Consider the following 24333-nt stretch of genomic DNA (forward strand, 5'->3'; position numbering starts at 1 on the left):
CTATTCTGGTTCCCATTTTCTTACACTTATTCCAATACCTGCTGGGACAAAAATCAGATCAACTCCAAGAATATATGTACCACTTTAATTCTTCACTAAAAAAGAAATGCTTGATTGATAGTCTAACAATGTTTTAACTCTCGCCTTTAAACTGTCTGGAAGGGCAACTCAGACTTCACCCTGCCCTGCCTCATGATATTTATTTGGGATGTTACAAACAATATCTGCAATATTTGCATGGCATCCATTTCATGTCATTCCTAAAATGCAATTTTCTCTGAATAATTAATGCAACATTATTTCTGTGCCAACAGTGTTTGGAGATTCAAAGAATTTTCATTAATATTTGACTTTTACTAGTGACGAAGTCTCATACGTTCCATGACATAATTTGTGCAAATAATGAAGGAGCCAGCCAATTGCTGCAAGTTTTAATTATATTGCCCAGTTGACAAGAATTTGGTTAATTGATAAAATGCATTATTCATTTCTTAGTGGTTTACAGATAATTAGTCAAATTAATATATATTAAACATTAATACAGAACAATTCATGGTTCAATTGCTTTATTATATAAAATTACTGTAAATATTGCACACTTTGATACAAAAGTCACAATGGACCACAATAACCTGCAGTTTGGTGTGGAATGGTTATAGATACATTTTACTTGAAAATGTAGACTGTATGTCCTATTACTCAATTTATCTCAAATGCTTAGTACATTTCTGACTAAGGTATAATAACCAATTCAAAAATGTTCTACTCACACAGGCAAAAGAAATAAATTAATTATTCTTTTTAAACCATGTCATATGTTGTAATGCAAAAGATCAAATATATAGCACAATATTTACATATTTTTTCCTGCATGACATCTGGATAAATTAGTGACTTACAGACGGAAGATTCTTAAACTAGCAGCATAATTTTAAATAGCAAGCACTTTGCCCAAATTACGCTAAAAATGTGCTTGGTCCAATAGCAGAAGATCCCTTTTGTTCCCAAATTAGCACTTTGAAGCACAGTTTGAGCCAATTTCTCCATTAAAATGCATTCAGCAGGAGTCCTTTGATTAAAAGGATTAGGCAACATAGTTCCTTATCAAAACCACCACCCTCCCCACAACTCCAAAAGAATCTCTGTGACTTTAACCACACCTGATGTCATTGGACAAGGTATGCAGAACAAAGCTAATTCAAAGCCAATAAAAGTTGGATATTTTAATTTAATACAACTAAATGAGAGAAACAAAGCATCAGAAAGCAATTCCAATGATGCATTAGTTCTGACATTTCAATAATCGAATTGGAAGAGAGTTGATGCAATCATGTTGAATGATAAGGTTGTTAAATGTACAACAGCCTTTATTGGGCAATATTCTGAGATTAATGGAAACTCAAATATAGAAATTCTAATTTAGTCCGAGAACCATTTTGTACAGTGCAATTGAAATAGCACTAAACACAAAAAAATCATAGTAAACTTTGTTCGCAGTTGACCAATGTTTCCAGAGCTAATTATACTAGGTTTTATCATATTCGATCTATTAATTCTCCACAGATCTTTGTTTAGTCACATTTTCAACTTCTGTATCTCAACACAAACTGATCTTGGTAGAATCGATGCAGGTTATGCTCAACTTTCTTGCCAATCTCACAAAAATCATCCCTTGCAAATCTTGCCATAAATCAGCAGGAACAATCAGCATTTTGGAATAGCACCAAATTCACTTTTCATATTCCTTCTTCGAGTATTAAAATTAGAGTTTCAGCCTATTAATCTCCATGAGGTTCACTTTCACTTGTTTTTGTTTGTAGTCTTAATAATTTAATCAATAAACAATGCATTAAAAGAAATGTACTATAATACAGATCTTCAGTAAGAAAAAATAAAGTTACTTAATTTATTCAATGAAACACCAGCTGCAACAAGGGATGTGAATCACAATCCAAACAACTTAGTACACAAGACTCTATAAATTGAAGACAATGTCCAGTGTGCGCAGATAGACTGATGTACAGACATAAAAGACAATAAGGCCAAATCTCAACATGTACATGATATTGACAAATAATTTCAGGTCATTCAACTGATACATACCAAAATTGCATAGTTGAAAATATGAAGGAAATAACCTTTCAGTTAGACCAAACTGTACCCAATATTGAAGGTGTGGTATTACCAGGGTGCAATATAATTATATTGTATTCAAATACTTTGGCAATAAGGCCCAATATATCATTTGCATTCAGAACTACTCAAGGACACCCAAATCCCTCTGCACACCAACAGTGTTTAACCTGTAAAAGTGGATGTCAGATTTCATTATATTATAATCCATCTGCGACATCCTTATAGAGCTCATCAACATCTCTCTCATGTTTCTCCCTATCTTTGTCATACTTCCTTTCAGATTTATAACAGCAAAACTAGACATGTTACACTTTGACCAAACATCCACATCAATGAATTATATGGCAACAGCTGGGACCGCAGCACCCACTACTCACAGCCTCCCAAAAATGACTCGAGTGTTCCAATGGTTTTCTTTTGATGAATCTGTCAACCCCCTCCAGCATTCTTCCCCATCTTAAATACTCCAACTTTGTTTACTAACCTTTTGAAAGGCTGGTTGGAAATCTAGATACACTAGTTAGGCAGTTATCCTTTCATCTACAATGTGTTTTTCACAATGCCTGGTGACTCTGCTCAATGCTATAAATTTAACTCCCCCTCAAACATGAGAAAATCTGCAGATGCTGGAAATCCAAAGTAACACATACAAAATGCTGGAGGAACTCAGCACATCAGGCAGCATCTTTGGAAAAGAGTAAACAGTCGATATTTCGGGCCGAGACCCTTCATAATTTAAATACCTTGTTAGCTCTTCCGTAATAATGGATTCCAGCATTTTCCCCAAAATGACTAGATGATCTGTTATTAGATATGGTTTTAGTCAAAAGATTAATGATGACCAAGGCACCAGAAGACTGTCCCACCTTTCTTTGACATAGTACCATGGATTCTATTACACCCACCCTGAGGAACAAGTAAAGCTGACTACCATTGGAGCTTCGTCTTATTCTGGAATGGAACTTGAACCTACCACATGTTTCAATGTTAAGGGTGCTATCACTGAGTTACAACATATTGCTATCATCTAAATCATTGCAGAAAACTTTAAAAAAAAACTTGACGTTCGTTAAGTAGGGAAGAATGCTTCCCCTTTTATAGAGATCAAAATACTTCTGCATTTTGCTTTGGTGTCCACAGTGACTATAGCTATAAAAACAAATTGTTAAAAATGGGATCAAAAATATACTCAATAATACAATTGCCAAATAATTCTAAAAGTGTGAGACTGGTAAGTAAAAACATATAATATAGTCCCTTCTCACTTGAAACATTTCCTTTTAAAATTCTACATTACAGTCATTACTGATAAATCTGTAGCCTTTCAAATGCTCAATTTTTGAAGAAATCGACAAATATACAACAAAAAGCATAAATTCTGTGGCTAAATTATTAGTAATTAAAAGCACAAGTAAAAAATAACAGCCATTAAATAGTGTTTTCAATATATAAATCACCAACACTAATGAAAATTAGTAAAATTGTCAGATTAATCATAATCAGTTACGAATGATATCATTGAAATACACCTTCCCAAAATAAATTCTGAAGAGCTAACAATACCAATTAAAGTATCATTTGGTGAAATAGGAACTTTCTAACCTTTAGCTTCTAAACAAGTGACTCAAGTCTGAGAACAGGAACAGGCCCTTTCACCCTTATTCAAAAATACTGGAAATGTCTCAAATATCTGAGTCATAAACAAAAGTATGCCTATTTTAATGAAATCTGATTGTTGCCTATTAAGTAACAAGTCGACTTTGCAAGAAATCTTGGTTCTGAATAATGCTCATGGATACTACCAGGGAAATGCTTAAAACAGCATTCCCTGGAGAGCAGCTAAATATTTTTTAGAATATTCAGATTTGTTTCAATCAGAATATTTCTTGAGTGCATGGTTTTAAGTTGAGCAAAATTGTTTTCCCAACATAGTATACAAGTGTAAAGCCTTAAGTTAAAGCCAATAGAAATTATTAGGTTCTCCAGTTAGATCCTTAAATTACACTAATATTTGAAAAAGTTTTGAAAAGGTTTGCACAGGAAAACTAAAATGCTCAAGTTACATTAACAGATGAGTTCAAGAATCAAAATAGAACTTAAAAATTTAGACTACTTTTATTTCAAAAAGATGGCTTCTTCATTAAATGCGCTCATAACTGTGACCTTGGAAATTTGCTTTTGCCTTCCACTCCACAAGGATGAAGGAGACAGTACCGAAGAATGCAGTCAGGCAAAGGATAAGTAGCTGCCACTGGAGCATTAGATAATTGCTGTAGCCAAATGCAATTGCTGCACTGATGGACTGGGGAAAAAGAAAAGAATTCAATGGAATCGTTAACAATAACGAAGTGCAGCATAAAGTAATTAGTTAATACCAGTTAGTTTATTAAATTATTCCTTTTCTGCTTAACATTAGAAGTTATGATTGTTTTTGAATCAGCTTTGGATGATATGCATCAAGAGAAAGTTTTTTTATTCTTACTTGCACAAATTTGAAGATAGCAAATGCAGGAGCACTTTCTTGGGCGTACATAAATCCCAGAATACTGAGGAGTTGTGTGTTGAAGCAGCTGTCTCCTAATCCCAGAAGAAAACTGCACGCTATTGCAATAACTTTGCTGGGGATCAAAAGGCATATCATGAGCTGGAAATTCATCAGTGCAAATATGGTAATCTCTCATCCATAAATGCTGACTTCTAGTTGCAAAAATAACCCTAGTATTTCAACAATTTAGTCACTTTCATAGAATCAAACAATAAAAAAGTAAACCCAGTTTTGAACTTAAACTACATGGGAATGGAATCAAAAAAAAACACAGGAACTTCACCCCATTCTTGCCACGTGCTTTATAATGGACTGATAATTGGAAAAGAACCTCAGGTACAGTTCTCTTAGCATCTCAGAATATTCCTAACTTCTGCATCTATATGCTTGTGTGCAGAAATCAGGAACACACTGGAGAACGGATATTTTTGCAAAAGGTGATGATAAAAAGATTCCATTAACTAAAGTAATATATCTGGGGGCAGGGCCTGGCCTTGCCAAAATGAGGGGGCAAATACAATTCAAGATTGCTTAATGCCAGTTCCTGTACACAAGGTGAAGGAGAATAAAATAATTGTTAATTGGATCTGATGCAGCACCAAAAATCCCACAAAAGCTAAAGAACACAATAATAATAAAATATAGATATACAAGGAGTGATTGATAAGTTTGTAGCCTAAGGTAAAAGGAGCTAATTTTAGAAAGCCTAGCACATTTATTTTTCAATATAGTCCCCTCCTACATGTACACACTTAGTCCAGCAGTGGTGGAGCATATGGATCCCTTCTGTGTAGAAGTGGTTCACAGCAGGGGTGATTGATAAGTTCATGGCCAAAGGTAGGAGATGAGTTATTAACTTCAAACTTTCTGCATAATCAAAGAGTTGAACTGCACGTGCATGTAATGAAAGCTGTATAACTCACCACCTCCTACCTTAGGCCACGAACTTATCAATCACCCTGCTGTGAACCACTTTCTGGAGGTCCAAGACACCAACTTCTACAAAGAAGGGATCCGTATACTCCACGACCGCTGCACTAAGTGTGCAAATTTAGGAGGGGACTATGTTGAAAAATAAATGTGCTAGATTTTCCAAAATTGACTCCTTCTACCTTAGGCCATGAACTTATCAATCACCCCTCACAGATATACAGTATACACACATATATATATATATAAAGATACACACACAAAAACATAAAATAGGTCACATACATTGATTGTATGTTCATAAAGTGATGCTAGACCATATATAAAGTGATAGATGGGAAATAATAAAGTAGTGGTGGAGTTTGTGGGTGGAGGTGTTGATCAGTCTTACCACTTGGGGAAAGTAACTGTTTTTATGTCTGGTAGTCCTGGCATGGATGCTATGTAGCCTCCTCCCTGATGGGAGTGGAACAAACAGTCCATGAGTGGGTTGGTGGGATCCTTCATGAAGTTACTGGCTTTTTCTGGCACCTTTCTGTACACGTCCCTGATGGCAAGTAGGCTGGTGCCAGTGATGCGATGGGTAGTATTGACTACCGACTGTAGTCTCCCTGCCTGCCGTAGTGTGGTTTCCATACCAAGCAGTGGATGCACTTGTTCAGTAGAGAATCCTGGCATCTGTGAAATGACATGAGTACAGATGTGCAAAGTCCAGCTCTCTTCAGCTCCTCAGAAAGTAGAGGTGTTGGTGAGCTTTCTTGGCTGTGTAGGATGAGTTCTGGGACCATGAGAGGTTATGTGTGACGTGCACTCCCAGGAGTTTGAAACAGCTTGCAGTTTCCACTGCTGTGTTGCCGATTTAAAGAAGGGTATGAGTGGTGTGAGCTCTCTTGAAATTGATAACCATGTCCTTTGTCTTGTTGACAAAGAGAAAGACGTTATTTGGCAGGCAGCAAGCCTCAAGCTCTTCCACCTCCTCTTTGTAGGCCATCTCATTGTTGTTGGTGATGTGTCCCACCGCTGTTGTGCAATTGGCAAACTTGAGAATGTGGTTGCTCTGGTTTTTGGCTGTGTAGTTATTTGTGAGCGGAGTGAGCACTGGGATCATCACACAACCTCGGGGGTCACCCATGTTGAGGATGATGGGGAAGGAGGAACAACTGTGCATCTCTGAGGTCTCTTCTTTAGGAAGTCTAAGACCCAGGTGCACAGTGGTGGTATTCAGACCGAGGCTTAGGAGTTTGTTCACCAAGGTCTGGGCGACAATAGTGTTGAATGCTGAACAGAAATCCAGAAACAGCATTCTGACATTAATGTCCAGGTGTGCCTGGTCCAGTGCTATAACACATTCTGTGGCATCCACATTGGTGAGTGTCCAATGTGGCAGGAATGGGGTTTATGATATGCGCCATTATCAGCCATTCAAAGCACTTCATGATGATTGGTGTCAGTGCCACTGGGTGGTAGTCATTTATTTCTGGAGGTATAAAGTTCTTTGGCAACAGGATGATAGTGGCTGATTTGAAGCATGTAGAGACAGCAGTCTGGATGAGTGAAGTGTTGAAGATGTCTGTGAAGGTGTCAGTGAGCACACTCCGAGTTCTCAGCCTGGGATGTTGTCTGGCTTTCAGCCGCCTTTCAGGGCTTGATTCTCTGCCGAATCCTTCTCATGTCTGCTGCTATTACAGACAGTGACTGCTCAGCTGGGAGGGGGTAGATTCTGTGACTGGGGTTGTATTGCATGCCTGGAAGCATGTATACAAGTTGTTCAAAGCAGCAGGGAGGAAGGCATCACTAGTACAGACTACAATTTTTTCCTCTTTCTTAGTCAGTAATATCTTTGATGCCCAGCTACATACACCAGAGATTGTTATCAGACAGGTGTTTTCAATTTTTTGTGCGTTGACAGCCACTGTCCTCTTGATGCCCAAGATGAGGTTCCTTCTAGCGGCTCTGAGAGCTGTCTGTCGCTCGATTTAAAGGCAGCATCCTGGACTTTCAGTGGTGTCCTCTGCATGCAGCCAGGGCGTCTGGTTGTGCCATGAGAAGACCGGCCTTGAGGTACCAATGTTGTCAACACACTTAATGATGACAGATGAGGCATATTCCTAGAGGTCTGTGTCTATGCTGTTTGTGGTGGCCTCCTTGTACATCTGTCAGTTACTCTGTTTAAACAGTTCTGAAGCATAGAGGTTGCCTCATTAGTTCATACAGTGATGGTCCTCTTGACTGCTTTCTCCATCTTCAGCAGTAGTTGGTATGCTGGGATTAATATTGTGGGGATGTAGTTAGAGAGGCCAAGATGAGGGCGTGGGATGGCTTTGTATGTACCATGTCTGTTTTTAATAAACATGGTCCAGTCTGTTTGTTCCCCTAGTGGTCATGGTGATGTGTTGGTGGAATTTTGGTAAAATGTCCTGCAGGTTAACATGATTGAAGTCACTTATAATTATGAAGAGACCATCCGAATGCTAGTATTGTAGGAAGCCGATGAGTCTGTAAAGCCCTCCCAGTGTGTCCTTGGTGTTCGCGCTCGGGGGATGTTGACAGTGGTGAAGAACACAACAGTAAAATCCCAAAGCAGGTAATGTGGCTGCCATTTCATTGTAAGATGCTCAATTTCCCCATAAAAGTGACTGCTAATTACAGGTGAGTTTATGCACCAACCTTTGTTAAATTACATACAGATTCCACCTCCTTTGGGTTTCCCTGACAGGGGGTTCTTGTCTGCATGGAACAGTCATCACATTGCGTTGAAATGCTGAGTCAGGCATGTTGTTGTTTAACCACGTTTCAGTGAAAACCAGAATGTAGCAGTTTTGGATCTCTTGCAGTGCGTTCATTTTCAGTCTCAGAGAGTCCATTTTATTATCTAGCAAATGGACTTTGGACACAAAAAGCAATGGCACTGCTGGTCTGTTCAGGTTGGCGCTCAGCCTAGCTACTGCCCCAGCTCTCTTGCCACACTTCTGCCTCCTCTCATACTACCTGTGTCTGACACTTTCTTGGCTGAACCGCTTAGTCCAGGTTGCTGTCATCCGCTCTGGTGTCCGCAGAATCCCAAGTCGGTTGGGCACTGCTATTAACTCTGCTGCCCGTGGATTAAATATTATTTTGTCTAAATGTTCAGTGATGCTGTATTCATGGCGTTTTGGATGACTGAAATGACTAGAAACTTTAAGACACTACTTTACTTTACCTTACACTTCATTGTCACTAAACAATTGGTACTAGAACGTATAATCATCACAGCGATATTTGATTCTGCGCTTCCCACTCCCTGGATTACAAATATTAAATATTAAAATATTAAAAACAGTTAAAATTAGTAGATATTAAAAATTTAAATTATAAATCATAAATAGAAAATAGAAAAATGGGAAGTAAGGTAGTGCAAAAAAACCGAGAGGCAGGTCTGGATATTTGGAGGGTACAGCCCAGATCCGGGTCAGGATCTGTTCAGCTGGAAAGGAGCTGTTCCCAACTCTGGCTATATGAGTCTTTAAGCTCCTGAGCCTTCTCCCAGAGGGAAGAGGGATGAAAAGTGTGTTGGCTGGGTGGGTTGTGTCCTTGATTATCCTGGCAGCACTGCTCCGACAGCGTGCGATGTAAAGTGAGTCCACGGACTGAAGATTGGTTTGTGTGATGTGCTGCGCCATGTTCACGATCTTCTGCAGCTTCTTCTGGTCTTGGACAGGACAACTTCCATATCAGGTTGTGATGCACCCTAGAAGAATGCTTTCTACGGTGCACCTATAAAAATTAGTGAGGATTTTAGGGGACAGGCCAAATTTCTTTAGTTTTCTCAGGAAGTAAAGGCGTTGGTGGGTCTTCTTGGCAGTGAACTCTGCTTGGATGGACCAAGTTAGGTCATTTGTGATATTGACCCCGAGGAACTTAAAGCTTTTGGCCTGTTCCATTTGTGGACCACTGATGTAAATTGGGTCGTGCGGTCCGCTACTCCTTCTGAAGTCAACAACCAATTCCTTTGTCTTGCTGATGTTGAGGGATAGGTTATCATCTTCGCACCATGCCACCAGGTTCTTAATTTCCTCTCTGTACTGAAACTCATCATTACCCAAGATACGGCCTACAATTGTTGTGTCATCAGCAAACCTATATATTGAGTTTGATGGAAACTTGGCTACACAATCATGGGTGTACAGTGAGTACAGCAGGGGGCTGAGTACACAGCCTTGTGGGGCACTGGTGCTTAGAGTGATTGCAGAGGAGAGCTTGTCCCCTATTTTTACAGCCTGGGTCCTGTTTGTGAGGAAGTTGAAGATCCAGCTGCAGATCTGAGTGCTAAGGCTCTCTAAGAACTTAAAGCTTGCACCTTTGTTGGGAGCCAGAGTACCCTCTGCTCACTACTATGTTCAAGGTACATCTAGCCCTTGAGCTTTACATCAGCTATTCTAACATTTTTAAAGACTTATCCGAGGTATATAGAAACCAATGCAAAGGGCTTAACAACAAGCCTTAACAAGGCTGCCAAGATTGCTTGAGGGTAGGGTCTTATGATCCTTACATGGAACAGAAAGTTAGCACTGTTACAGTGACCACACAGGAGATAAACATGGATTAGATTAAGCGCATTCTGGCCCAGAAGGTAACAAACCTCCCTCTAAATAAATAGCCGCTGTTTCTCAAATTCAATAATTTTAACATGTATCCCCATATTTACTTAATTGTGAATTTCATAATATTTCTCAAATAATCAACATCTAAACAAATTAATGCCCAAGCTACAAATATAAATTAGTAATACTGCATCTGTAACAGGCAAAAGCAAAAACCAAATAAATGGCCAACCTTGGAATTATATAAGCAGCTTCACTTGTCCCTGCATCAGGAACCACTGGTGCATCGTTTGGCACATTTAGGAAAATGAGATAGAAGGTTAGAATATGAAATGATAAACCCAGAAGAACTACAGGATTTCTGCCAATGCCAAGGTATCTGCTGAGGAATTTGTTCAATAAACCAAATGTTGCTCCACCTAAAAATGAGTACAAAAGAAATAAATATATTTTCTTTTAACAAAAGTACATTTCATTGTTAAATAACAAAAATAAGTGATTACAAACCTACAACCTCTCCAACGCCAATGAAGATGCCATTTAAACCAATCAGACTTTTGGCTTCATCCCCAAAGTGATTTGTCGCCCCCAGGCATGTGCCATATACCCCACTCAAAAATGTTAGCTGAAAACCTAGAAAAGAAATATTTCAAACATTTTCATTCATTCACTCTTCACATGCCTCCATTTCTAGACTGAGTTGCAAGTGATTTTTTTCACCTTTCTTCATATTATCTGTTCAGTATTATCAGCAATACCAACAGGCGGTCAACTGGCATGTATGTAGTGCAAACATAGCCCATTACATTTCCATTGAAAGAAATATCAATTATGAGTGAAGCTGAGGATGTTCACTCTTTAGAGATCAGTTATATTACAAGGACGCTGATTAAGTTTGATCTCGATATCCTTTTATTAGGAGTTTTTTTTCTTACCACCTCATGTATTTTAATGTAATTTTTCAATCTTTAAAACTGTAACACAAATATACATATGCTAACATATTTAACAAATTGCTCTTCATTTTAATCACTCCACAAAACAATATTTATTTTAATATATTGGAACAATTATTTTGATATACAATGCACAAGAATACACTGGAATTTAAAAAAGTCTAGCATCTATTAATACTATAGTAACAGAGTTATTCAGCTTAAGGAAGCATCTCACCTGTGTAGGCAATGCAAACACTTAGAAGCAGCATATCCTTGGTAAAAAATATATTGATTGCACTCTCTGTTAAGAAAACATATTTCTTATAAATTAGAGATTTTAAGATAAAGCATGTAATAAATTGCTGGAAAATGAATTGGTACAAATATGTGCAAGAAACTTACTGAATGCAGCTACTGCTTGGGATGAACATCCTTCAGTCCTGTAAATTATGCAAAACCATATCAATAGCCTTAGAAAACCAAGTGCAGGTAGTTCCATTTTTACATATTTTTCTGTAATGCAAGCTGGATATAACATGATTGATGGATTAGGTAACACTATTTGCATTACATGGGCTGCACTAGCTAGAGTAGAATCCAGTTCAGGAAAACCTGTTCAAATTCATGCTTTGAGGGTGACTTCAGTCTGTTATGCTATAGCATGACCTTCCATATTGCAAAAGCAGAATTATTAGAGACTCCCAGGCCAAGTGAGGTATGCTTCCTATTTGTCACTCAAATAAACAGGGACTTCCAATCAAATCTAAACAAACGCCTATGTCAGGATGCTGTTCATCAACTATAGCTCAGCATTTATCACTATCATTCCCATAATCCTGATTGAGAAGTTACAGAACCTGGGCCTCTGTAATTATATCCTTGATTTCCCAACCAGAAGTCCACAATCAGTGCAGATTGGTGATAATATCCCCACCTCGCTGACGAACAACACTGGTGCACCTCAGGGGTGTATGCTTAGCCCATTGCTCTAGTCTCAAATACCATCTATAAATTTGTTGATGATACAACCGTTGCTGGTAGAATCTCATATGGAGATGAGAGGGTGTACAGGAGCGAGATACGCCAACCAGTGGAGTGGTGTCACAGCAACAACTTTGCACTCAACGACAGTAAGACAAAAGAGATGATTGTGGACTTCAGGAAGGGCAAGTCAGAGGAACACATACCAATCCTCATAGAAGGATCAGAAGTGGAGAGAGCGAGCAGTTTCAAGTTCCTGGGTGTCAAGATCCCCGAGGACCTAACTTGGTCTCAATATATCAATGCAGCTATAAAGAAGGCAAGACAGTGACTCCTAATGGAGTCTGAAGACATTTGGTATGTCAACAAAAACACTCAAAAACTTCTATAGATGCACCATGGACAGCATTCTGGCAGGCAGCATCCCTGTCTAGTATGGGAGGGTGGGGGTCTACTGCACAGGACCGAAAGATGTTGCAGAAGGTCGTAAATTTAGTCAGCTCCATCTTGGGTATTAGCCTACAAAGTACCCAGGACATTTTCAAGCAGCAGTATCTCAGAAAGGCAGCTTCCATTATTAAGGACCCCCAGCACCCAGGGCATGCCCTTTTCTCACTGTTAACACCTGGTAGGAAGTACAGAAGGCACACACTCAGCAATTCAGGAACAGCTTCTTCCCCTCTGCCATCTGAATCCTAAATGGACATTGAACCCATGAACACTACCTCACTTTATTTAAAATATATATTATTCCTGTATTTGCACGATTTTTTATCTATTCAATGTGTATACTGTAATTGATTTACTACTCATTTTTTTCCCCCCTTCTATATTATGTATTGCATTGAACTGCTGCTAAGTTAACAAATTTCACGACACACGCCGATGATAATAAACCTGATTCTGAAATCACCAGAGCTGAACCTGGGCTCCCTTTCTGAGCATGTACAAAGCAAATAGAAATGTTTACCCTCACTTGCTCAACACATTGCAAATTAACTTTTAATCAAGCTCGCTAGGAGGTCTTTAAGTTACCTTCATTTGTTTTGATATACAAATTCAAGTTACACAATCTTATCGAGCATTTTACGAATTGAGTATTGTATAAACCAACATTCATGCATGCAATATATGTGTTTAAGCCAATAAATCAGCATGTGTGTAGATGAATATTTTTATAACGCATACATTGGCAAAGGAAACAAGTTAACTCAGCGGCCTCCAACCACCGGGCCGCGGACCGGTACTAGGCCGCAAAGCATGTGCTACCAGGCCGTGAGCAAACGATATGAGTCAGCTGCACCTTTCCTCATTCCGTCACGCACTGTTGAACTTGAACATAGGGTTGCCAACTGTCCCGTATTTGCCGTGACATCCCGTATATTGGGCTAAATTGGTTTGTCCCATACGGGACTGCCCTTGTCCTGTATTTCCCTCACTAAGGTAGAGCATTCCTATGAAACCTTTTGAGCCATGAATTTATATGGGAAAAATTTTTGAGTGTTCCCAGACCCAAAAAATAACCTACCAAATCATACCAAATAATACACAAAACCTAAAATAACACTAACATATAGTAAAAGCAGGAATGATATGATAAATACACAGCCTATATAAAGTAGAAATAATGTATGTACAGTCTAGTCGGGAAGATGAAGGCAGAACCGATTTGTGGGAGAAAAATCTGCACGTACGCGCATGCGCACATCACATCCACACGTCACGCATGCGCACACAGGTGCCCGCGCAAGGCTTTATGGTCATGGTAGTCTTTTGTGGGGTAAAGTGTCCTGGGATTTGACTGCTACTTTTGTCCCTTATTTGGGAGTGAGAAAGTTGGCAACCCTAACTGTGAAAGACATATTGAGGTGAGTTTATCCCTACTTGAACAACCCCCCCACTCCCCCCGGTTGGCCGGTCCACAAGAATATTGTCAATATTAAACTGGTCCGCAGTGCAAAAAAAGGTTGGGGACCCCTGAGTTAACTGAACCATTTCCTGAAACGTTTGTACTTATAAAAAAAACTACAAAAGATTCAGGAAAAGGGCTGAATGTCAAGAAAAAAAAAAGTGAGTTTATGAAAAAAAAATTCAAATTACATCAAATGTCATTTCTGCCTTTAGGCTTCAATAATTCAATCACTTATTTATCTGGATCATGTTGGGATTTTAAAAAGTTTATGCCTTTATATTAATGACAATGTTATCATTTTCAAAACTGTTAAGTACTCAATGCCCAGAGTGTTAAATAAAACGCATTTCCAGAGTCTCACACATTGAATTATTCAATCTGAAGCTTCCCAGCAAAACAACATAGAAAATAGGTGCAGGAGTAGGCCATTCGGCCCATCGAGCCTGCACCGCCATTCAGTATGATCATGGTTGATCATCCAACTCAGAACCCTGTACCAGCCTTCCCTCCATACCCCCTGATTCCTTTAGCCACAAGGGCCATATCTAACTCCCTCTTAAATATAGCCAATGAACTGGCCTCAACTGTTTCCTGTGGCAGAGAATTCCAGATTCACCACTCTCTGTGTGAAGAAGGTTTTCCTAATCTCGGTCCGAAAAGGCTTCCCCTTTATCCTCAAACTGTGACCCCTCGTTCTGGACTTCCCCAACATCGGGAACAATCCTCCTGCATCTAGCCTGTCCAATCCCTTTAGGATTTTATACATTTCAATAAGATCCCCCTCAATCTTCTAAATTCCAACGAGTATAAGCGTAGTCGATCCAGTCTTTCATCATATGAAAGTCCTGCCATCCCAGGAATCAATTTGGTGAACCTTCTTTATACTCCCTCTATAGCAAGAATGTCTTTCCTCAGATTAGGGGACCAAAACTGCACACAATACTCCAGGTGTGGTCTCACCAAGGCCTTGTACAACTGCAGTAGTACCTCCTTGCTCCTGTACTCGAATCCTCTTGCTATAAATGCCAGCATACCATTCGCCTTTTTCACCGCCTGCTGTACCTGCATGCCCACTTTCAATGACTGGTGTATAATGACACCCAGGTCTCGTTGCACCTCCCCTTTTCCTAATCAGCCGCCATTCAGATAATAATCTGTTTTCCTGTTTTTGCCACCAAAGTGGATAACCTCATATTTATCCACATTAAATTTCATCTGCCATGAATTTGCCCACTCACCTAACCTATCCAAGTCACCCTGCATCCTCCTCACAGCTAACACTGCCGCCCAGCTTCGTGTCATCCGCAAACTTGGAGATGCTGCACTTAATTCCCTCATCTAAGCCATTAATATATATTGTAAACAACCGGAGTCCCAGCACTGAGCCTTGCGGTATCCCACTAGTCACTGCCTGCCATTCTGAAAAGGTCCCGTTTATTCCCACTCTTTGCTTCCTGTCTGCCAACCAATTCTCTATCCACATCAATACCTTACCCCCAATACCATGTGCTTTAAGTTTCCACACTAATCTCCTGTGTGGGACCTTGCCAAAAGCCTTTTGAAAATCCAAATATACCACATCCACTGGTTCTCCCCTATCCACTCTACTAGTTACATCCTCAAAAAAATTCTATGAGATTCATCAGACATGATTTTCCTTTCACAAATCCATGCTGACTTTGTCCGATGATTTCACCGCTTTCCAAATGTGCTGTTATCACATCTTTGATAACTGACTCCAGCAGTTTCCCCACCACCGATGTTAGGCTAACTGGTCTATAATTCCCCGGTTTCTCTCCCTCCTTTTCTTAAAAAGTGAGGTTACATTAGCCACCCTCCAATCCTCAGGAACTAGTCCTGAATCTAAAGGGTTTTGAAAAATTATCACTAATGCATCCACTATTTCTTGGGCTACTTCCTTAAGCACTCTGGGATGCAGACCATCTGGCCCTGGGTATTTATCTGCCTTTAATCCCTTCAATTTACCTAACACCACTTCCCTACTAACATGTATTTCCCTCAGTTCCTCTATCTCACTGGACCCTCTGTCTCCTATTATTTCCGGAAGATTATTTATGTCCTCCTTAGTGAAGACAGAACCAAAGTAGTTATTCAATTGGTCTGCCATGTCCTTGCTCCCCATAATCAATTCACCTGTTTCTGTCTGTAGGGGACCTACATTTGTCTTAACCAATCTTTTTCTTTTCACATATCTATAAAAGCTTTTACAGTCAGTTTTTATGTTCCCTGCCAGTTTTCTCTCATAATCTCTTGTCCTCTGCTGGACTCTGAATTTCTCCCAGTCCTCAGGTGAGCCACTTTTTCTGGCTAATTTGTATGCTTCTTCTTTGGAATTGATACTATCCCTAATTTCCCTTGTCAGCCACGGGTGCACTACCTTCCTTGATTTATTCTTTTGCCAAACTGGGATGAACAATTGTTGTAGTTCATCCATGCGATCTTTAAATGCTTGCCATTGCATATCCACCGTCAATCCTTTAAGCGTCATTTGCCAGTCTATCTTAGCTAATTCACATCTCATACCTTCAAAGTTACCCTTCTTTAAGTTCAGAACCTTTGTTTCTGAATTAACTATGTCACTCTCCATCTTAATGCATGACCAATTGATAAAAGAAAAATGAAATCTAAAAGATGCCCACATAAATGAAGTATGGAATTATTCATCACAGTCTGGATTTCTTGAACCACGTCTCTACCTCATGATTTCTCATGTTTCGGTAAACAAAAATTTACCTTAATGTAATTTCAGGCTCATCATCAGATATTTCATTTTCTGTTGACTGAGGCTCTGAGTCAGGTTTCCTTATAAGAATGAACAGGACACTTCCCACCAAACTAATTACAGTGAGTGCAGTATAAACAGTCTTGCGGTCATAATCTGAAATAACAAGAAAAAAAATACTACAAAATACTGAATTTACTAAAATTCAGAAAAGAAAGAAGGAAACATTAAGAGCTGGAGAGGATGGGTACAAGCTGCCAATCCATTCCCATAAAGCATGGAATGTTCTGTGATAATGGAATACAATTATTTTGCTAAAATGACACAAGACAAGGGGTACCCAACAAATGAGGGTGCAAATAGGAAATTCAAAATAAGAAGGAAGATAAATGTTAAAGTGACTGTGAAAGTGGTAGGGGGAAAGAAAGAACAGTATGTATATAAAGATTTAATATTTAAGTAGCCACAAAGGGAGAAATTAGATTAAAATTAATATTTCATGGTTCTCTTTTGCCCAAATTCCTTTCTTAAATTCTCTCATACACCCCATCAATCCTCAAGAAATGCACTTGCTGTGAGTGCCTATACCTATCATCATTTTCATTTTCTCCCCCGATCAAACCTTCACTAAAGCTTCTCATTTCTAGTCTTATCAAATTTGCTCTTTACCCTTATTGGAACAACTGCTGCTAGCTCATTTAAAAGGCTCCCATTTATCAAACATAATTTTACCCACAAGTCTCGATCAAAAATCTACTTCTGCTAGGTTGTCTCTAATGCTGCTGAGTTCTGCCTTTCCCCAGTTTTGGTCTCAACTTGAGGACCAGCCTTTTCAATGTACATAACTACTTAGAGAGTTGTGGTCACTGTTCCCAGAATGTTCCACTGCTGAAATTTCCACCTGCCCATTTCAGTTTCAAGTTAAAACCCCATCCCTTGAAGGATGCCTCAAAAACCCTCTTGCACACTTTCCACACCATTTAAGCTGCTTGCATTAAACCTTCCTCAAAATTGCTCATGATGGCTCTTTTGCGGAAGTTTTCGAGTTGGGAGGGCAGGGAATTGATTAGATGGGGAGATCATAAATCTGACACTATTTCACAATAGAGAAATTACAGCCAAACTCCATCTACCTCAACTATATTTAGTAAGCGCTTCTTAAAATATTAAAAGATAAATTATAGGATTATTTTATATAAGTTGCCTATTTTCATGATCACAAAGGAGTGTTGAATTGTAACAGTATGAAAGATATGTTATGGGCAACAGTGTTCCAAGGTCGCTGAATTAATTAGTGGTTTAAGAGTTAAAGAAGAATCTACCAAATTTGTGACATCTTTCTTGACAAGTAGCTTCAGTTGGGTTGCATTCCACGCTGCCAAAGTCAGCCCTTATTAAGTTTGAACAAGAAATTTGTTGAAATGTAAAGACAGGGTTTAAAACTCAGAGCACACACCAAGGTTGGCAGTGGAGAAGCCAAATGTTTTACAATGCCCAGATGCAGTAATAAAGAGTTAAGTATGGGGAACAGTGCAAACTATACTGGTAGTATGATGCAACACAATGACCATGATTTCTAAGACATTTATTGAATGGAAGATCTTTTCCTTAATATTCTGAAGAAAAAAGGCACAGCTACCAAAACAAGCAAATTATAAGTCTATTATTAAGCTCCAGTAGTCTGCAATAAAACACTACTGCTGTGCTGTTTCTTGTGATATGTTCAACATAGGTTAGGAGAACTGACCTGAAATATGCTTTTCTCCTTTCCATGCTAAATAAATGTACAGATTTCCAAATAAAAGACTAGGAAAAAGAAAAAAATATTAGATTTCTCTCTGAATAAAAAGATAAACAAAACTATGTCTATGATTACAGTATCATTGTTCAAAAGACAAGAATTCACAGAAATTAAAGCAATTCAAGTAAAATTCAAACAAGTCATATGGTTTGTAGAGAGCTGTTTTCTAAACAAAATTGAACTCAAACTTTTAACAGTTCCAGCTATTTGTGCATCTAGCACTCCCTCTCCCCACAGCAGCTGACATTTTGACTAACATGTCAAGTTCCCCTTACTCATTTACAAAATTGCTTGAAACTCAGCTTTTGGATAACCCTCCCAATACTAACAATTTGGCCAAATGCCATTTTAATCTGATTTGCATCTGTCTTGAAGTTTAGTTATATTACCAACCACATTGCATTTTCAGGATCTGTTACAATCTAGAAAATTATTTACAAAATTATATTTAAAAAGAAAAATATTTATCAGATAGGATTAGGCTTTTTGACTCTGTGCCTCTAATAATAAATAACCTTGTATAATGCCTTTTACCTTAATGCCACATTGGCTTCAAATCCTATAATATCTGAAGCCTGTATCAACCATGTTCTGAATATTCTGAGTGCTAGAACCTCCACTGTCCTCTAAGGAATCAAATTCCAAAGAATTATTATTCTCTATGAAGATTTTCCTATCTCTCATCTAAATTGCTGCCCCTTGATTTTGAGACCATGATCTCTGATTCTGGACCCCAACCCAAGGAAAAGCATGAACCTCATCAAACCCCTTAATAACTTTGTATGCTTCAATGAGATCATCTCATGTCCAGCAAAAATAAAATGAACTTATAAAAGAATAACAAAGTAACTTGAACATTGGGGTTGTTGGATCTCTATTGTTTTTCTGATCCTTAGGGTTCTTCCAGTGGTCAAGAATGGTGAGGAGTCTCAATTCTTAACGATTGTTTATTTCAAAGTTTAAACAAATACTAAGCAAAGTGAAAAGCTGAGAAACAAAGAGTCAATGAAAAGCAAACAAGGTGAAGAAAAAAAAGGAAAAGACAAAGACGCGCCTCTGAAAAATCCAATACCTTTTATAATCCAGATAACAGAAAATTCCTTAGATAAGAATAAACCCATCAATGGTTGCACAATTACATCACGTGGGTAATGTGTTAACACTTAGCCAATGAAAAATGAGAAAGGTGATAAACTGCTATACCACTTCCTGCCAGTGAGGATGGATGAACTACCACATACTGAGAAAAATACTTGAATTTGTTAAAAAAGTACACATTATGATTAAATGACTTTAGTTTTATATTGATTCATGTTACAAAAAGTATTTTTAAAAAGTAGTTTCCAACAGGGTCACAAGAATTCTCATTCTAAGAATTATAGGTCCTTTTTTAGCAAACAATTTACAATCAGAATCTATAATGTGCCTGAATTCAGATGAGGTTCACTTTGTAATATTTACTTCTACCCAATTTTGTTAGTTTCTTGCAAAGGGGAAAACAACTTACATGAAAATAAAGGAAATAAAGAAAAATATGCTAAGAACATTCAACAAGTCAGACAGCATCTGTGGAAACAGAATCTAAATTAAACTTACAGGTTGAAACTCTGTTAGTTTATCCAGCATTTGCAGGTTTTGATTTCATTAAAAAGGAAGAACATTCTTTAACAACACATTGCTCTGTATTTGTTAAAAATCTGGTTAAACTTTCAACTCCAATTCTCAGATTGTTTTGAACTGTATGATCTTAAAGTTAACATTTGATGTGGCAGTGTAATTGTGCTCAATATTAGATAATATAAATCTGAGGTCCAATGCTGTTGTTCTTTGACCAGTCGTTTATTGTCAACTTGTATCTCCAGGTATTTGTAATCTTCCACCATGTCCACACTGACCCCCTGGATGGAAACAGGGGTCGCCGGTACCTTAGCTCTCCTCAGGTCTACCACCAGCTCCTTAGTCTTTTTCACATTAAGCACATCAGCATTAGTAAGATGACAGAATAATGGGAATACTCAAAAACTACATTTATTAAACAATAGTTAAGGATGATGACAAGGCAAACATTGGCAAGATGATACTGGTGAAACATGGCGATGCATTACCGGCAGCTTATAAAACTTCAAAATATACTTTTGAACTACTCTCACTGTAATCTGCAGTCTGTAATTTCCCTTTAAATAATGTACTTTTGAACCTTAATGCTCAAAATTTATTATTTTCTTTCTTTTTGTATTTGCAGAGCTTTTTGTTTTTTGCACATCAGTTGTTTGTTGGTCCTGGTGAGTTCAGTCCTTCATTGATTCTATTGTGCTTCTTGTAGTTACGATGATTGCCCGCAAGAAAATGAATCTCAGGCTTGTATATGGTGACATATAGGCACTTTCATAATATATTTACATTGAACTTTGAGGATAGGATAGGAAGTTGGAGTGAAGAATTCATCCAAAAAGCATTTGTAAATTTAATTTCTACAAATTACAGCAGGCACAAACATTTAAAGCTTTCATTTCCTCATAAATGACACTTGCACACAAAATCATATTATTTAAATAAAGGAACAAATTAGTTAAAAATTAATCGGCTTTGAAACAGATGCACAGATGTATGCATCATATAACGAAGTAAACTTAAGTAATATTGTCACTTTTTAAACAAATAAATACCTAAATTGCAACAAAGCCCAAAATATTCCACTGTTTCTTCCAATTGTATTTTCATCTGAATTAATTGTCAAACAATTGCCTTGTGCTGTCCACATCACTGAAAGACATAAAATAAAGAAATGTTCAATCACTGCAACAAATTTCAACCAATTTTTATAAAATAATCAATTTATCAGTTATACATCACTAGAGTACTGTACACTTTCTTCCAAGATTTTCAAACTGCAGTTCACATAATACTATGCTGGTGTTGGGATCACTGTTGCTTATTATTTATTGAAACAATTTGGATGTGAAGGTACAAAGTCTGATCAGTAGCTTAAAGATGACATTAAATTAGGAGCTGTTGTTGATCATGAAAAAGGCTGTCATAAACTGCAGAGGGATCTTGATTAGTTAGAGGAGTGGTTTAAGGATTGGCACGTGAATTTCAATAGTCATGCGTGAGATGATGAATTTTGGATGAGAGGGGAAAGATTTAAGAATGACCAGGGTGAGGGGTAACATTTTCACACGGAGGCTGGAGAGTATATTGAACGAGCTGCCATAGGAAGTAATTGAGGCAGGTACAATAGTATAATTTGAGAAGTATTTAGACAGGTCCACGAAGGGGCGAGACTTATAGAGAAACTTGGGCTGAAAGCACGTAATTGGGACATGCTGGGTGCACACTGTGGTCAGCATAGACCTATTGGACTGAAAGTCTGCAACCATGCTGTATTGCTCTATAACTCTATAGTACATCAGTAATATTATGCTGTAGTAGTCATAGTCATACTTTATTGATCCTGGGGGAAATTGGTTTTCGTTACAGTTGCACCATAAATAATTAAATAGTAATAAAACCATAAATAGTTAAATAGTAATATGTAAATTATGCCAAGAAATGAGTCCAGGACCAGCCTATTGGCTCAGGGTGTCTGACCCTCCAAGGGAGGAGTTGTAAAGTTTGATGGCCACAGGCAGGAATGTCCTCCTATGACACTCTGTGTTGCATCTCGGTGGAATGAGTCTCTGGCTGAATGTACTCCTGTGCCCAACCAATTTATTATGTAGTGGATGGGAGACATTGTCCAAGATGGCATGCAACTTGGACAGCATCCTCTTTTCAGACACCACCGTCAGAGAGTCCAGTTCCAACCCCACAACATCACTGGCCTTAAGAATGAGTTTGTTGATTCTGTTGGTGTCTGCTGCCCTCAGCCTGCTGCCCCAGCACACAACAGCAAACATAATCGCACTAGCCACCACAGACTCGTAGAACATCCTCAGCATCGTCCGGCAATTGTTAAAGGGCCTCAGTCTCCTCAGTAAATAGAGACGGCTCTGACCCTTCTTGTAGACAGCCTCAGTGTTCTTTGACCAGTCGTTTATTGTCAACTTGTATCTCCAGGTATTTGTAATCCTCCACCATGTCCACACTGACCCCCTGGATGGAAACAGGGGTCGCCGGTACCTTAGCTCTCCTCAGGTCTACCACCAGCTCCTTAGTCTTTTTCACATTAAGCTGAAGATAATTCTGCTTACACCATGTGACAAAGTTTCCTACCGTAGCCCTGTACTCAGCCTCATCTCCCTTACAAATGCATCCAACAATGGCGGAGTCATCAGAAAACTTCTGAAGATAACAAGACTCTGTGCAGTAGTTGAAGTCCGAGGTGTAAATGGTGAAGAGAAAGGGAGACAAGAGTCCACTTAATTAGATTTGTATTTCAGCAATGTAATTCTTCATAATAATAATTCATAAACTCATTCCTTAAAGAATTTAGTAGATATAAATTTGCGCAGATGATTGTGTTAAATGTGGCAAAATTCTCAACCAGTCACAAAATTTGAGTTTTCGTTTACTTTATTAGCTCAGAGAATACACAATCCATCACTGAATTGGCTTTCCTTCACTCAAAGGTGGTCACACTCTTTATTATTTTCCTTTCCGCATGACAAAAGCCATGGCTCACTGCTGTGTGTTCCTACCTGGGCTACTCAAGTCCCATTGAGTGAAAGGAAGCAACGCAGTGACAACTCTTTCAGACTTTGTTTCCTACCCCACCCCCATCTCCCAAAGGAACTTGTACAGTGTTTCACAGACTTAGAATGGTATCCAACCAAGCAGAGCATATTGCAATCAAAGAGCCTGCAAATGTTGGAAACATGAAATAAAAACAGTCAATACTTTAAACCCCGAGTAGGTCAGGTAGCATCTGTGGAAAGCAAAAGAGATAATTTTTCAAATTTGCAACCACTTGTTAGTTCTTTCCACAGTGTTTTCCAGTAGTTTGTTTTTAATTTACCAATACTGCTACCTTCTGTATTTAAATACACTATGATGTATTTTACTATCACATCTCAGTTATGACTAGATCATTTCCCAACTGAAAAGAGAATCACAGAATATTTACATCATGTTGATTATAAAGTATCTCTTTGGCCTATTCCCACTTTCCAGCACTTGATCTGCAATCCTGTTCTCAGAAGACTCATCTAGTAATTTTTAAGTGCAGAGAGGATCCCTGTCTGTATCACCCTTTCAAGCATCAGGTTTCATACCCTTACCAATAGTAACACCTACGTCAGGCTGTGGTATATTGATTACAGTTCAGTTTTCCACACAATCATGCCCCCAGTTCTAATCAACAAGCTTCAAAACTTGTACCTCCCTCTGTAACTGGATCCTCGACTTCCTCACTGGGAAAGCACAGTCTGTGCCAATTGGAAATAACATCTCCTCCTTGCTGACAATTAACACCGGCATAACTCAAGAAAGTATGCGTAGCCTGCTGCTCTACTCTCTCTCTATACCCATGACTGTGAGGCCAGCCACAGCTCAAATGCCATCTAGAGATTTGCTGACAACAAAACTATTTCTGGCAGAATTTCAGATGGTGATGAAGCGGCATACAGGAGTGAGATAGACCTGCTGGTTGAGTGGCGTCACAACAACAATTTTGCACTCAACATCAGTAAGACCAAGGAATTGATTGTGGACTTAAGGAAGGGGAAGTGGAGGGAACAAACTACAGTCCTCATTGAGGGATCAGACGTGGAAAGAATGAGCAGTTTCAAGTTCCTGGGTGTCAACATCTCTGAGGATCTAACCTGTG

General features: G+C 38.6%; 1 protein-coding gene across 1 annotated transcript in view; it reads right to left on the minus strand.

Moving 5' to 3' along the window:
* Positions 1-549: 549 nt before the first annotated feature.
* Positions 550-24333, minus strand: part of mfsd11 (major facilitator superfamily domain containing 11) — a 31040-nt gene continuing 7256 nt past the window's right edge. Inside the window, exons 5-13 of the mRNA XM_072242501.1 lie at positions 21233-21329; positions 18513-18571; positions 16777-16921; positions 11532-11569; positions 11365-11430; positions 10699-10824; positions 10424-10610; positions 4619-4754; positions 550-4438 (exon numbers count right to left, since the gene is read on the minus strand). Coding sequence (XP_072098602.1) covers positions 4277-4438; positions 4619-4754; positions 10424-10610; positions 10699-10824; positions 11365-11430; positions 11532-11569; positions 16777-16921; positions 18513-18571; positions 21233-21329 — 1016 coding nt within the window. The 3' untranslated portion in view covers positions 550-4276. The remainder of the gene's footprint in view (positions 4439-4618; positions 4755-10423; positions 10611-10698; positions 10825-11364; positions 11431-11531; positions 11570-16776; positions 16922-18512; positions 18572-21232; positions 21330-24333) is intronic.

The sequence above is a fragment of the Mobula birostris genome, chromosome 24, assembly GCF_030028105.1.
Source record: "Mobula birostris isolate sMobBir1 chromosome 24, sMobBir1.hap1, whole genome shotgun sequence".
NCBI classification, from domain to species: Eukaryota; Metazoa; Chordata; class Chondrichthyes; order Myliobatiformes; family Myliobatidae; genus Mobula; species Mobula birostris.